Genomic DNA, 16,217 nt, shown 5'->3' on the forward strand with positions numbered 1-16,217 from the left:
AACATTCAGCAGGGCCTGTTGGGTATCACATCTCCAATGCTAATGCCTGGCAACCCTGGGCACACTACAGGGAGAATGATGCCTTATTTACACAGCAAATGACACCAGGCCTCACTGACTGACTGGCTGATCCCTCCACCAAAGCCCAGAGAATATTAAGTGCTCTCAAAAGACAAACACATACAGTATATAGTGCTTCTCTAGCGCTGAAGCAGAACATTGACTTGTATCGATATATTGATGTTGTTGTTACATTGACCTAACAATACAATTGTGCCCATATTACACCTGTGTGTCGATATGTATTGTTGTATGTCGTCAAACTAAATGGAAATCAAATGCAGTGCATCATGTCCCCGAGATAAATCTAATATTGCATTGTTTTCTTTGAGATCAATTGTGTTTTTTTGTGTCATTAGTCCAAGGTTAACACCTCTAAGGATAGGACATAACAAAATCAAGCACCAAGAAAACTATACCCAGACTCTACATAGTGAATAAATAAGAACGTTATGGTGCAATACTAACAGTGGATGACAAGCAAGAGCCATGATGCTAATCGAAGGGGACAAAGAAGAGACACTTATTATGATGTTGTGTTTGGAAGGTGCTTATTCAAGGTAGTCCAGGTCACAGCCCATGTCCTCTCAGATGAGCACCCTAGCACTGGATTGGTTGCCCCCAGGGAAGGTGTGTGTGTGTGTGTGTGTGTGTGTGTGTGTGTGTGTGTGTGTGTGTGTGTGTGTGTGTGTGTGTGTGTGTGTGTGTGTGTGTGTGTGTGTGTGTGTGTGTGTGTGTGTGTGTGTGTGTGTGTGTGTGCCTACGTGCATGCATGTGTGTTAGGGTAGAGGGCAGTTTCAAGGGGACCCTGTCAGGAGGTATGCACTGTGCAGTTACACACACACACACACACGTAAACACAAACACACACATCCATGACACCGCTATACATTTTTTCACTAGGATAAAGGTTGAAGCCCCCTAGAAGCAGTCCCAGCGAGGTTTGTGTGGAGCTGGTTACCTCACCACCCTCTCTGAAGGAAACAAAGTGATTGTCTGACCTGCACAGGGCCATCTGATGTCCATAAAGCATCTACAATGCATTACAAACTGGCTGATGGAAACTCTTACCATTCTGAAATGTTTACTGATTACCACAAGGCTGGCCTTCTCAATTATTGAACACACTAGGCCTTCACACAGCAGAACCATAGTGTTAATGACCATAGTTTGTTAAGGTGCCCATTCTTGTCGGCAAAGCTATGTGTTATAATGAAGATTTACCCAGGGGTGAAAGTAGGCCGGCGTTCCGGCGTTCCGGCAAAATAGATAGTGGGGGTATGCCATACCGGTAAAACGTGAGCCTATCACAATAATTAACACAAAATGCCAAGAAAACGATGTATTATGACACCATTATTTAACATTACCGCATGTCGGCCTCATAATTTTTTTTCTAATTGACTAGAAACCCGGTGGTATACGCTCCAAATTGAGTTGTGGTTTGACGAGAACACTTACATTTTGCCAAGGCGGAGATGAGTAGCTGATACCGAGAAGCGCGCGGACATCAGGCTACAAGTGTAGGCCTAATGACAATCGCAGAATGTAATCATAATACAAGTTTAGGTGTTTTCTAAAATATGTCTTCTTTCCATTCATCAAATTGTGGGTGCACAGTGCACTGTTTGGATGCTGAAATATTTTGTGAGTGGACGAACGTGCATAGGTAGCCTAGAGGAGTGCTTTTTCGAAGAGATTGTTTGACAATCAGATGAAAACATCATGACTGGTTGTGTTTATGCTACATTAAAAGGTAATGCATGTTAAAAGCTATATGACAAATCTTTACTAGGCCCACAGAGATCCTATTAAATTCATAGGGATTCTATATGTGATTCTATGATTACGCCTAGGCTATAATTATTATGTTTTGTACACCTTCCGGTAGCATACTGCCATGCTGAATGTACGTCAGAGGAGGCTGGTGGGAGGAGCTATAGGAGAACGGGCTCATTGTTATGGCTGCAATGGAATAAATGGAACGTTATCAAAGACATCAAACATATGGAAAACACATGTTTGACTGCGTTCCATGAATTCCATTCCAGCCATTACAATCAGCCCATCCTCCCATAGCTCCTCAAACCAGCCTCCACTGATGTACATGTACAGTTGGTTCTTTGGAAGACACATTACATTGCTGAACTTAGATGCAGGTTCAAAGGAGAAGAGCAGGCAGGACAGAGGGAGACCAGAGAGAGAACAGGCACACAGACAGGGTTAGGCTAGAGCCCATGGAAACCATTGAGACAGGGAGCATGTTACCAGGTTTTGAAAAATGTGATAAAGCATTCATTAATTGCTGATTGTGCATTACTTTATAAGTGCCTAAATGTCCTTTTATCTACTGTACTTTGTTTTTTTTATGCATACACTTGTATAGATTACCCAATGTATAATAACTGATACCAATAATGTATAGATGATGTGATGTATTAGAGACGACGCCAAAGGACTATGCTAGTGTTTTTGTGTCTCAAAACTCTATTTGAGTGGTCCACAACGTGTTTAAAAAAAAATCTGTATTTTGTATTGTCAATTATTGTATCATTGTGGAGTGACACTTTAATACATTTGTCTAACCCTCTATTACTCTGTGATTAACCATGTTATTTACTGCAGGTAAAATATTTACAGTCATGCCAGTAAAATCGAGTTCAATTTGATAGAGCACAACACAAGGCACACACACTGCTCACAGACATAGGGAACAGGATTGTCACAGACACGTACAATGGCAAAACACCAGTAAGGCACAAGCAGATACAGAAAAAGATAGACTTGGCACAGAAACCGAGAGGGCACAGGCGGACACACAACACCAGCACCAAAAGTGAAAGGGTTAACTGGATAACTGGTGCCTCTATGTGCCTATAACCCTCAGACCAACAGACCAGACCACAGTATGTGTTAGTCTAATTGGTTCTGCAACATTAACAGAGGGATGGAGACAGAAAGAGTGGAAGGCAGAGGGGGAGAACGAGAAGGCGTAGGGTGATAGAGAGAGAAGGGGGAGGGAGAGCAGTGCTGTAGAATGTTCTCCCCTCGTTAGCTCATGGTGTCAGAGGGGTGAGTGAGAACCAGACGGAGACATTCATTTCCCAATAAACTCAGCTTCAACAGCAGGGAGGGAGGGAGCAGAGAGAGGGAGAGGCTGAGAGAAAGAATGAGGCAAAGGAATTAACAGAAAAAGAGAGAGAGGAGGAATCGAAGAGACTGTGGGAATGTACGTGTTTGGTTACCCATTGGTTCTGGGAATGAAGCCATACGTTTTCTGACCGGTAAAACTGAAATATTATTTTTTATTGTGATCTTGTCTCATCGCTGCAACTCCCCAACAGGCTCGGAAGAGGTGAAGGTCGAGTCATGTGTCCTCCGAAACATGACCCGCCAAACCACACTCCTTAACACCTGCCACCTTAATCCGGAAGCCAGCCGCACCAATGTGTCAGAGGAAACAGCATTCAACTGACGACTGAAGTCAGCCTGCAGGCACCTGGCCCACCACAAGGAGTCGCTAGAGCACGATGAGCCAAGTTTCCAAAAGGCACCTAAAGACTCTCAGACCATGTGAAACATGATTCTCTGGTCTGATGAAACCAAGATTGAACTCTTTGGCCTGACTGCCAAGCGTCACATCTGGAGGAAACCTGGGACCATCCCTACGGTGAAGCATGGCGGTGGCAGCATCATGCTGTGGGGATGTTTTTCAGCGGCAGGGACTGGGAGACTAGTCAGGATCGAGGGAAAGATGAACGGAGCAAAGTATAAAGAGATCCTTGATGAAAACCTGCTACAGAGTGCTCAGGACCTAAGACTGGAGCGAAGGTTCACCTTCCAACAGGACAACGAGCCTAAGCACACAGCCAAGACAACGCAGGAGTGGCTTTGGGACAAGTCTCTGAATGTCCTTGAGACTTGAACCCGATCGAACATCTCTGGAGAGACCTGAAAATAGCTGTGCAGCGAAACTTCCCATCCAACCTGACAGAGCTTGAGAGGATCTACAGAGAAGAATTTGAGAAACTCCCCAAATACAGGTGTGCCAAGCTTGTAGCATCATACCCAAGAGGACTCAAGGCTGTAATCGCTGCCAAAGGTGCTTCAACAAAGTAATGAGTAAAGGGTCTGAATACTTTTGTAAATGTATATTTCCGTTTTCTATTCTTAATACATTTGCAAAAATGTCTAAGAAACTGTTTTTGCTTTGTCATTATGGGGTATTGTGTGTAGATTGACGAGAGAAAACAAAACAATTTCATCCATTTTAGAATAAGGCTGCAACGTAACGTGGAAAAAGTCAAGGGCTCTGAATACTTTCCGAATGCACTGTATGTATATATATTTATATTCCGGTCTCTGACATTGCTCATTCTGATATTTCTTAATGTGTTTATAATTTTTTTTCTGGACTAGGTGTGTATTGTTTATTTGATTTTATTATTGCTAGGTATTACTGCACTGTTGGAGCTAGAAATACAAGCATTTCTCTGCACCTGCGATAACATCTGCAAATCTGTGTATGATTTGATCATACTGTACTATACACCCTGTTCTCACAGTGATGTGTGTTCTAAAGCCTTATAATAAACTCTGTGCACAGTACCACTGGCCCACTTCTCAATTACTATGTCATCCCCTTTCAACATGCCTCCAATAATCAATCTTCTCATCAAATAATCAATCCTCTCATCAATACTGGATCTTAAATAGTACTTCTTTAGACAAGGTAGCAACTACATCACCCAAAAACAGAATCCCCCCAGTCTACATTATGTATCTAGAGTGTTTTTCCTACTGAGTAGACTAGTGTGTAAATGAGCGTGTAGTATTGTGGTGATGAGCGACACGTCAGGCTAACTGCTCACCTCCAGGACTCATTCCCATGGCCTTACACAGAGAATCCACTCAGCACTCTACACTAGTCTTTAGATCTCAAGGCTGCAGACACACACACACACACACACACACACACACATAGGCACACACGCACACACTCACTCTCTCTCTCTCTCTGACACACACACACACATATAAACATGTGCACATACATTCTTAAATGGAAAAACATACTCACGAAATGTATCCCTAATACATGCATACTTACTAAGGGACAGAGCATCTATGAATACATACTCAGCTGTCCCTCAGTCAATACAGTCACTGAAATGGATTCCTAGAAATCTTTTTAGGTATGAAAGGCATTTACTATCAAAAGAGAACCATTTGTCTAGGTTATTATGAAAATCAGTTTGATTTAATGTTCTTTAACTGTTAAATGAAAGCCTTGTATTTAACTATGTGGAGACCCTTACTGATAGACTCACTCCCTTTCCGTGTTTATCCAGGACACACTGTGCGGCAAAATAACTCCCTGAACTCTTAGACACACACACAAACACATGCCCTTGGAACTGCGGGTAAAAATAACTAAAAGATGCTGCTGCTAATAATAATAATGAACTAAGAAGACAGGACCCTGCTGTGCTGAGTAACACACCTTCAGGCTGTGTGTGTGGGTATGCGTGTGTGTGTGTTGCCTGAATCACGGCCCTGAACGCACACAGCTGTGTTACCTGTGTTGACTTCAGACACCCTGGGGAGTGTTACATCATATGCCCTCCACCATCCATCCACACACACAAACACCACCACCACCACAACCCCATGTGACCCACAGAGAGAGAATCCCACAGAGCGGTGACATCACTGCTGCTTGGCTAACACCATAACTGCTGCTGAACCACATAGGTGATACCACAGTAACTGAACCTGCCATAGCCCAATGCTAAACACATTACACAGTCAATTGTGTTACATCTGCCTATATGGTTGTTCTAGTCATATACAGTGGTCCTGGAGGGCTACAGGGTGTGCTAACCCATATTGCCTGCACACCTAAAGACCATGTTAGCCCACTCAGCTAAAGCCTAGGCATTTGCACAAGTGTTTACTATATGTCTCAGACAGGGTTAATGTCTCAGACTCATCACACAGACATAGTTCCCTGAACCATCTCAGCTACATACAGTATTTTCCCTGATAAATAATCAAATAAAACATTATTACTATTCTGAATAAAAACGCACCGTTCATGCCATTGTAGATGCTGCGGTGGTGAGGGGACAACTCGTCTCCAGTGGTCCTCCTCTGTCCCCCCTCCCTAGCTGCTGGGGGGCTGCTGCCGTACCTCCCCTTCCCGTGCTCTGAACTGGGGCTGTGGTGGTGGTTCTGGTGTCGTAACACTTCAGGACTCCCCACTATCACCCGACCCTTCCTCAGGTGCTCTGGTGTCCCCGGCAGTGCCTGTTTGGCCTCAGGGCTCCCACATCCAGTCCCAACCACGACCGTATTACCCCTGTGTCTCTGTGAGAGGTCTGGACTTGACTGACCCGGACCCTGGTTTGGCCCTAGCCCTTGCCCAGCCCCCAAGAGCTGTTTCTGGGCCAGCATGTCAGCACTGCTGGGTTTGGAGTGAGCCTCGGCCTCCAGTCTAGTAGGGGATTTGCCGTGTTTCTCTGGGCTGCAGGGCCCCCGGAGGCCCCTGGGGTCAGGGCTGGTGAGGGACCCCCCGCGGGGCCTGCAGGCCTGGGGGAAGGTGTGGTAGTCTGGGGTGGAGCTGTGGCGACGGCCTGTAGACTCGGGGCCTGGGCCCTCTGGTTTGTCATGTTTGGAGCCAGGGTTGGAGCCCAGCCTGGAGCCCTGGTGAGGGGGCTTGTGGTGGGGGTTGTCGGGGCTGTCTGTGCTCCCTGCGCTGGAGGTGCTGCTCCCATCCCCCACGTCTCGGAGCAGACACGTTGTAGCCCCCCCAGTTTGAGACAGACTACTCTGGCTGTCGATGGAACTTCTGCACCCTGCACCATGCACTGCTCCTCCCCCTCCCCCTCCTCCTCCCCTCTCCTCGTCCAGTAGGATACACAGCTCCTTGAGCTCCAGGTTCTCTCTGATCATCTCTCCCTGGCGCTGCTCCAGCTCCTTGAGTTTGTGCAGGTAAAGGGACACCTCTTTCCTCATGAGGCCGGCGCTGTAGCGTCCCAGACGCTGCCACTCCCGAGATACACGCTTGCCCTTCTGACGGTCATCATCAAGGAAACAGCACAGGTCCCGCAGCTCTTGGTTATCCTCCTGCAGCTTCTGGTTCACATCCTGGATACACACACACACACACACACACACACACAGGAGCAAGCACAGAGGAGGTGATATATCATTTATCATATGGGAATTGTGATAATGTTGAGCACGCAATTGTGCATTGTGATAACAAATGTTGAGCACGCAATTGTGCATTGAGGGAGCGTGTGTGTGTGTTGATGGTAATATATATACATATATATTATTTTTTTTATATTATCGTTATTTTAAAAATCATAGGCCTAAAAAAATTTACTTTTGTGGTTCTATTTCAATATTTTACAGCAGTGTCAGGGTCACACAGAGTGTTTCTTGGTAGTCTTAAACAAATCTAAAAAGTATACACCTCAGACACCTGTCAGATATAGAGTTGAAATGTATTCAATTTTGAGTTTGCATCCCAATATTATACTTTATTTACATCACAGAAGACTGAAATATAACAAAACCATTTGACATAGAAACACTTTTTATTTTATTTATTTTTTATAATATTTTTTATTATGAAATTATGAAAAAGATTAACAACATTCCACCCATGAGGACACTAGGTCATTTGACTGCAGATAAGGGCTAGATACCTTCAGCAGTTCCAGCTGTTATGATAAACATACAAGCAACACGTGGTCCATTGGGTTGGATTATGTAACACTTGAAGACTACCTTGCTACCTTCAAACCCCCTACCTTTGTTATTTTTAAGGAGTTTGCAGCGGTAAACTACAGCTTTTTTAACGAATTAATGATAATAATAATTAGACCATGGCTTTTTGAACCAGGAAACCATCAGACATCCATAGAGCAGTGCGCAAACTTGTGCGCCCGGCATTATCAACATCACACCTGCCTCACCTTCAAACCCCGGATCTCTGTCAGGTGCTGCTGGAGTCGCCGGTTCACCTCCCGGATCAAATTTCCGTGGTCAAGCATGACGCCCATCTTCTCGGCTTCTGCCCTCCGTAGCCGCCGCACGAGCTCCTCTTTGCTCCACTTCACCAGCTGCTCGTCGCTTATCTTGGAGAGCTCCTCCGCCGGACTCTCTGCGCTCTTGGCCATCAGCTGGGGCTGCATCCCCTTCTCCATCGTTGAATTTTGGCTAGTTTACTCCAATAAGAAGTTAACACTACGACGGTAACCTACTAATTAAGTGCACAAGCCACCCAAACCTAACTCCACACATGCACTTACCCAAATGTACACTCTTTATCTAACGTCCAGATATTTATACCAATTTCATGTTTGTTCTCTCTCTCTGACGCCCATTTTGAAACTATCCAAGACAAGCAGTGCTCTCCTATATTCCCGCCTTTCTCAAAGTAGTCTGCACGCAGTTTCTTCTGGAGAGCCCATCATCGGCTCGTGGGCTGTTTCTGGGCATGCCTGCTGCCTCGCACATACAGCCTTTGCCTAGGGCACTCCTGCTCCTGCGCTAAGGCCAGAAGGGAGAAGTAGTGGCTGCAGATGCTTCGCAGCTCGTGCTGGGTCTATCTCTTTCTGCCTCAGGGATTGAGTGGCGAGGACCGGTTGTCTTCCTGCGCCATCTGCTGCATGATTTTAGCCCTGTAAACCAACTGCATTAATCAGGTTTCCAATCATATAACTAGGCCTAGCGTAGACTTTATTGAGATTGAAAACCTTGTGGCGATATTGGTCGGCATAAATAGGTCTACTATGGAAACTCGTTCCTGCCACCAAAAAAGGAAAATCTGACTATAAATTATGAGATAGTAAATCATAATTATGAGATAGTAAGTCATTATTATGATATAGTAATTCATAATAATGAGGTACTAAATCATAATTATAAGATAGTAAGTCGTTATAATGAGATAGTAAGTCATTATTATGAGATACGTTTAGGCGATCTGTATCACATGAATCCAATGTGCACTTTTCATTTCAGCAGACACTCTTATCCAGACCGACTTACATGAGCAATTATTGGATAGAAGTAGCCTAAATTAGTCCACAAATATGAATATATAGCTGTGTTTAAGTGACCGCGTGTTCATGAATTTGATCTTAACGTCCAGTCAAAAACAGCATGGGACTGGATCCAGGAAGTAGGCCTAAGGCGGAAAATGTGAACAAAAACGTTAAAAAACGAATGGTTTGCATTTATGTAGCCCTAATTATATTTAGGGTGCCTCGAAATTAAAGGTTTGGGAACCCATGTGCCTTTAGTCTCTCTAGACCAGGGATGTGCAACTGGCTTTACTGTTGAGAGTTAGAATAGTAGAATACACGAAGGCGCAATTTCGAAATTTGGTTGTGCATCAGCAGTTTTTCTCTTGTTATATCTGTCACTGATAGTCACTCAATTAGCCCATGTCATCAAAAAATGTTAGTCTAGCCAGATATCTAAATTTATAGTAATCATGGACGAATTACCGAAATAACTCTAAAAACGTATACGTTTTCTCTCCGCTGTCAAGAAGGGGGCCACTCCAAAACAATTTTTTTTGCTTAGGGTCCCCAAAAGGCTAAGGCTCTGACTGCATGTGTGGGTATGGATGTGGATACGCAGACCCGCCAGCCACTGCGGCCCCTCACGATGAGTTCAGATTTTTTGTGACCCCCACCGGCATCAGTCCATCCCTGCTCTAGACCAGTGGATTTCAATCTGTGGTCCACGGGGTACTGCAGGTGGTCCGCGATTTGTTTCATTATTTATTAAATGTTTCTTCAAAAAATAATAACTGTTGGGAGTATTAATGGTATTATAAACAATTTTACGTTACTTTTCACAATACAAATTGTTTATAATAATAAAAATATTATTAGGCATTAATCTGTTACATTCACTGATAAAATTGACTACATTTAACAGCCAAGATATTTTATGTTTAACAATTCTGCGAATCTGCAAATGGTGGTCCTCGAGAGCTGTTGACAGTGATTTGGTGAACGTAGGAACAGAAAAGGTTGGAAACAGTTGCTATAGACAGACGGGTTGCCTCTAACAATGTAGGCCTACTAATGTTCCAACAGGTTTCTGCCCTTTGTCATTTGCCATGACTACTCTGCCATAGTCGAAGATATTTAGTTACTCTAATGACCACTAAAATTAGCTCTGATACCATGACTGTGCAGATTTCGACCACTCATCATGACTATGTGAGCCCAATAACTCACTAATGAACACTACAACATAGTGTTGTGGACAGAGAGGTGGTCTTCATGGCAGGAACGAAGCAGGAAGTAAGGTGTGTTGAGGAGTGGATGCATTTATTTACCACTGTCCAAAAGTGCAGGTGCAAAATGTAAGCAAACAAAGGGAACAGGTAAATTTACTGTATACAAAAGCCTACAATCCACTGGGCACAGTTGTCAATTCAACATCTATTCCACGTTGGTGCAACATAATTTAGTTGAAATGACGTGGAAACAACATTGATTCAACTAGTGTGTGCGCAGTGGGAAGTAGGTTTACTAAAGGCCTACTGCCAACACTTACCTAGTCATCGGTGTGACAGACTTAAACTACAGTTCAAATAACAATAAGAGAAAGAATGAAAAAGGAGAGTATAGAATGAATAGCTATTGTTTAAGCTATGTACTTTAGGTCAGGAATAGCCTGGTTGCTGTCTCTGTTCAGCTATTACATTCCACTCCTTGGCAAGTACTAGGTCAGGAGGTGAGTGAGTAATGCATTTATTAGAAACGAAGCATTGCCTTGGAATACACTCTCACATGCACAGTGGCTTGGATTATGTCTCAATGGGGAGTTTTATCAAAATATAATAATAGTTTCAATAAAATAATTATATAATCTCTACCTCCATTTTATTGTAATATAGAGGGATTGCTACAGTAAACCTTTCTTCTTTTTCAACACCATCACTATTCTTTTAGTGTGCATACTAGATTTTGACATGTACCATTTCACATGCTACAAGGTGTTAGACAGTTTGTCATGTGGTCATCTCTGTCATGGTAATTGAACCAGTAGTTATGTTAAGGCTGGAGCCTCAAATAGCTGCTGAATGCCATCTGACATGTCTGGTGTTTTTTTGTTATTCACCCCAGGCTCCATCCATCAAGGGCAAGCCAGGAGCAATAATGGCCCACACAAAGTTAATGTAAATCCACAGACACCTAGACCAGAAAACGGGTATCAATTCTCCTCTGATTAGCAAACCAAAGACTTCATAACTTGTCTCATTGCTTGTCTGTTAAGACAAAGTCGCCCCATTAAAGTCATAACATTGCATTGCATTGCATTGTGCAGCTGAAACTGTCTAGACCAGCTTATGAAAATAGGCAAAGGATTCTGTCAGAATTTGATTTTGGATCTGGCATCCCTGCTCTTGGCCAATTACTTACTTTTATGGGCATAACAACAGCAGTGACCTTGGACCAGTTGGACCAGTTCTATAAGGTTAGCCCCTTCCGTTGTCTGGTTATGGACGTAGACCATAACCAGACAACTCCCAGGCCCAGGGGACAACTCCCCGGCCCTTCCCCTGGGTATTGCATGGTTGTTTATTTGGCTCCCTCCCCCCCTCCGACGAAGAAAATAGTCAGGCAACACCTGTTTTCTCAGAAAGGTATTGTAGGTGTGTCCTCAAAATGCAAAGACAGTCTAGAGAGCTGTTAAAATTGAAAGTGTCATCCGAGTTTAGGCCGCGACAAAATGAAGTATCCCGAGGTAACAGCGCTTCTCTCGGTTCTGGCCGTGGTGTTTTTACGCGGTGCGCATGGATGGGATGCGCCGCCGTTTTGCCATAACTATGATTGTCCTGAGTTCACGGTCGTTAATAAATATGAGGTAAGTGAATATAGAGATCTATGACACATTTTATAACTGGTGTAAGAAGCTTGAGATGTAATGGTTAAATAGCCTAACGTTGTTTTTATTTCAACAGGACTTTGAGGAACGTGCGTACCAAGTGAGCCGCTGGATAACCGTCGACAGTCTGAGTGTCTCTGACCACGACGTGAAGGCTGGATTCACGAAGCTGTGGGACTACACCCAGTGGGACAATCAAGCAGGTGGATGTCTCAATATTGCTTCAACTGCAATAATGACCTTATTGATTAATTGCAAGTTATAGCATGCAGTATTGTGTTTTACTGAAATGTACTTCAAGGAAATGTAATTTACATGAAATACATTTTCAATACTACTGTAGCCTACAAGTGTCCAATACCAATGAAATGTTAATTCCCCTATTTAGGGGACTTTCGTTATAATTAAATTATTTTATCAAGGCATATCAAGGTAATTCACTTATAAATCAACTTATTTCAGTCCAAATAGCTTCGCGACAGTTCTGGCTGACATCCCCGCATCCCTGCTTCAATTCAGTTGGCCTCGATTGACTCTGGGGTATATAGTCTCTGCCGAGTCCCCAACAACCGGATGCTCCGGTTTTCAGGGGAATTGGAAAGAGAGCCTGTGACACGACTTCTGCTTTTGGACATTAACAAGGAGACACACCATCTTAATTCCTCCTCTACATTTACTGGATTGGTTTGAAAAGTGCAGAGGAGAACCTCCCCCGAAAGTTTTTTTAATTCTCGGCAAGACCAGAATGTAGGGTAGGGGCGTAGTTTCAGGCGTTTCTTTTACGACTGCTGCGTTAGGTTAGCGGTATCGGGTTACATATCCACAGCCATTGGAGGCTCGGGAGTCCCGCCTTAACGCTAATTCGCTGATCGGACTGTCCGACAATTTGTACATCTCAGGCGTACATCTCAGGCACACAAGCAGCATAGCGCTGCAATGCTGAGAGTCTACTGCTGCGATAGGAAATATTCTAATTGTTCTATGACAAACACAAATCGATTTGTATCGAATTTAAATAAAATGTAACACAATGTGAAGATGTGACACAAAACCACTTTGTTTTCACCACAGAGGGACACACTTTATATTATATGAAAGCTGAGATTGTGACAAATCAGTTGATTTGCTAGCCAACTCTGTGGTACGTTCACAGGGGGAGAGACAACAATGAATGAGAGCAGTCCACCAGGAAATGAGTAGGATTTTCCCTGATCTCTAGTTATCTAAAAATGATTACGGTAATAAGGCAGCTGAAATCTTATAGCATGTCAATTGTAAAGTTTAGTATATTATGTAGATTAAGCCCTATTCCATCATTTTTCATGAATAGATTGTTCATAGCATATGACATTTGAAAATAAAATCTACAATGTACTATTTTTCATTCTATTTACTATAGCAGTGCACACTAGTGGAAAAGGTGCATACAAATCATAGATAAATAATAAATACCCCAAAAAGCAAGAAATCTGAGCTTTCTAACTGTACATGGCATTACTAGGTACTGTATATGGCCCTCTCATGAAGATATGTTTAATATGGCAATCCACTTAACATTAACATTCAACATTAAAGAGAAAAATACCTATTATTACATGGTAGCCTAGTAACATAGGCAAGTGCAGTGTAATTACAGTAGCCTACACAACTGGAAGCCTACCTGTTGGAATGCACAATTTAAAGATTTTATATATTAACTTAAAATCTTTAAATTAACCTAAAGTATGAATCATTTCAATGAATATCATCTTTCAAAGAACCCTTTTTATTTGCTCTTTGGTTGTAAAATATAAAATGTATGTTGTGTTTTTTATCATTCCTTCTCAGGTGAACATGTCAATACTCATACCTGGCCTGCACTCATTTCTACGACTGAGGTAGAGGATGGTGGAGAGAAGCATGTATCTCTCTCTTTCTATGTGGCTGCAGAAGATACAGTCCTCCCCACTCCCAATGATGCCTCAATCAGGGACGAGACTATGGCTGCTGGCACCATATATGTCAGGTGAGGAACCACCGTTGCCATCTTGTTTCTTACTAGGAGCCAAATCCTGCTGTAGAGGTTTTTTAAGACTATGTCTCTGTTTTTTAACTCTCTTTCTCTCTCTCTCAGGACTTTCAGTGGTTTTCCGTCAGACTACAACTTCCAGGAAAACTTGAAGACGCTACGTGATGCCCTGACACAGGCTGGGAAAGCCTTTGACTCCCACCAGTACATCGCGGCAGGGTATGAAAGTCCGTGGACTCTGATTGGCCGACACAATGAGGTCTGGATCCATGCTGCCTGAGGAAGGCAGATGAAACTAATAAACACAGAGATTTAAAATTCCAAACAAATGTTCAATGGTGGGTACACTTGCCCATGCTTATAGAGCGTGCCATTTGGAATGTTCAATTAGGACGCTATGAAAGTTGATATGTCAACGACAAAAATGTAATTGATTTTAAGCCTTAAACTACATCATTTGCAACCTCAGAATTCTGTAGCTACTTTTATCTTAGTGTTTTAGCCATGCAACCATGGCATTTTCTATTTGGGTTGAGGGACTAATAGTATAAATGTGAAGCCATTACTGTGTCCGTTAGAAAAACATACTAGTTTCCTCACTTTAGATGTGTGGATTTCCATAGTCTTTACTAGCTAAATATACTCCTACTAGTGGATATGTATGAACTGTTAGTTAAGAACATTTTGGGCACCCGTTCTGTTAAAATGATAATAGTTCAACCATCTAACTGTCGCAAGTATTGTAATCCACAAACACAAGTTGCACTTTTTTCAACAAACTATCTGTAGCATTATATCAGCAGTCTTGATTTGCACTATAAATGATTTGTTCTTTAAATGACTTGGTCTTTCTACTGCCACTTATATGCCTATTCTCTCTTGTAAAATATATTTTGCAATCTCAATGGCCTGCTCCTGGGTAAATAAAGTTCAGATGAGAATGTGAACGACAACAACATGCTATATAAGGAAGTCAAGTTAGTCCACAGTCTCAGGTTGGTCCTCTGCCAGAGTGATTAGAAGGTGAATGGTTTTAGGAATGCTGTGCAGGAAGCAACCTCAAAAGTACCTAGTCACATTCTCATAATATCATTCTCAATTTCCACAAGACGTCATCACAGTAAAGACACATGAGAAGCTTACATATTATATAATCTCAGAGTAATGATACTTACAGATAGATGTACTTTTGTACCTGCAAATTACTTTACATATATTAATGTAAATCAATAAAAATATAAATGTACTCAGCTTTGCTTTAAGAATCTTTTGTTGACAAGGAACAAGGAAGTGGTTGGATTCATGTAAATCATGACAATGTTGTGCTGTTTTTCATTTTTCACCCAAAATATTGACATTTACCCTGAAGTACCCCACCATACCGGATCAACCACTTCTGTTCTGACCATCCAACCCCACCCTCAAAATAGCCTAGGTGAATAATGTGATTTTTCCTATGCATTAAAGTAAAATGTTATTTTAATGTGTTATGTTTATGTTTTATATTTTGACATTCCTTTTAGATTGTGCTAAACATGTTTACTGGGCCTTTTCAATGTTATTGACTGTCTTGTACTAAGAGCTGAATGCTAACTTCAGAATCACAGTGCCATGTACAAACCTAATCTCCCTTTCACTGAAACTGCACATCATCTGCATATTAAATGGGTTTGTATGGACAGGAACCCTGGCTGTTTTGAAATTGCTCATCACTGCCTGTGAACAAGCCTGGTTTGAATCTCGCCCTCATCAATCCACCTGACCTACTGCTGAAACTGAGTTAATTAATGGCCAATTGTATCTGTATTGGGGGTGATAACAAATTACTAATGTGCAGCAACTGCTCATCAATTCTGATAACACAGACATTTTTGTCCTTTATAACATGGCCATCTAGTGATTGCCCTCTACAGGTGAGCAGGAGCAGTGTTTTTAATGCTCTATACTCTAGGTAAACTGTTGCTATGGTATGGCATTGATTTGAATTAGTAGGCTACATGGCTGTGTGTTGTCAGGAGGGGTAATCTGGGTTAGCCCACAAGGGACACAGCTGCGTGGGTTTGCTATGTGACTGATTCAGGAACAGCGTAATTGGGCCCCAGTGTTTCCCAAAGGACCAAGGAATGTGATGACACTGCGTGTTTACTTCCTGGTTTGGCTTATTTGTGCTGGAGCAGAGAAATAGGAGCCAGCCATCACCTGAGCACTGCAGTGTTACAGA

At 42.7% G+C, this 16,217-nt stretch overlaps 2 protein-coding genes across 2 annotated transcripts in view; one reads left to right on the forward strand and one right to left on the reverse strand.

Annotated features, from left to right (window-relative positions):
* Positions 1-8,279, reverse strand: part of ccdc85a (coiled-coil domain containing 85A) — a gene marked incomplete at both ends in the record, with an annotated part of 47,062 nt that extends 38,783 nt beyond the window's left edge. The window contains 2 exons of the mRNA XM_084153045.1: positions 6,153-7,209; positions 8,049-8,279. Of these exons, the coding sequence (XP_084009171.1) occupies positions 6,153-7,209; positions 8,049-8,279 (1,288 nt within the window). The remainder of the gene's footprint in view (positions 1-6,152; positions 7,210-8,048) is intronic.
* A 3,314-nt stretch (positions 8,280-11,593) lies between these two features.
* Positions 11,594-15,679, forward strand: soul2 (heme-binding protein soul2). Its single transcript, XM_084153187.1, has 4 exons — positions 11,594-11,967; positions 12,065-12,191; positions 13,816-13,993; positions 14,102-15,679. Exons 1-4 carry the CDS (start codon positions 11,833-11,835, stop codon positions 14,274-14,276), a joined length of 615 nt encoding a protein of 204 aa, XP_084009313.1. The 5' UTR covers positions 11,594-11,832; the 3' UTR covers positions 14,277-15,679.
* The last annotated feature ends 538 nt before the right edge of the window (positions 15,680-16,217 follow it).

This window comes from Coregonus lavaretus (genome assembly GCF_964263955.1).
Source record: "Coregonus lavaretus genome assembly, chromosome: 36".
In the NCBI taxonomy this organism is placed as follows: domain Eukaryota; kingdom Metazoa; phylum Chordata; class Actinopteri; order Salmoniformes; family Salmonidae; genus Coregonus; species Coregonus lavaretus.

Excerpts from the sequence above, each read along its gene's own strand:
- soul2 (XM_084153187.1), top strand. The coding sequence starts at position 11,833 with ATGAAGTATCCCGAGGTAACAGCGCTTCTCTCGGTTCTGGCCGTGGTG. Across the intron at positions 11,968-12,064 it reads CGGTCGTTAATAAATATGAG|GACTTTGAGGAACGTGCGTA; the intron begins GTAAGTGAATAT and ends TTATTTCAACAG. Across the intron at positions 13,994-14,101 it reads GCTGGCACCATATATGTCAG|GACTTTCAGTGGTTTTCCGT; the intron begins GTGAGGAACCAC and ends TCTCTCTCTCAG.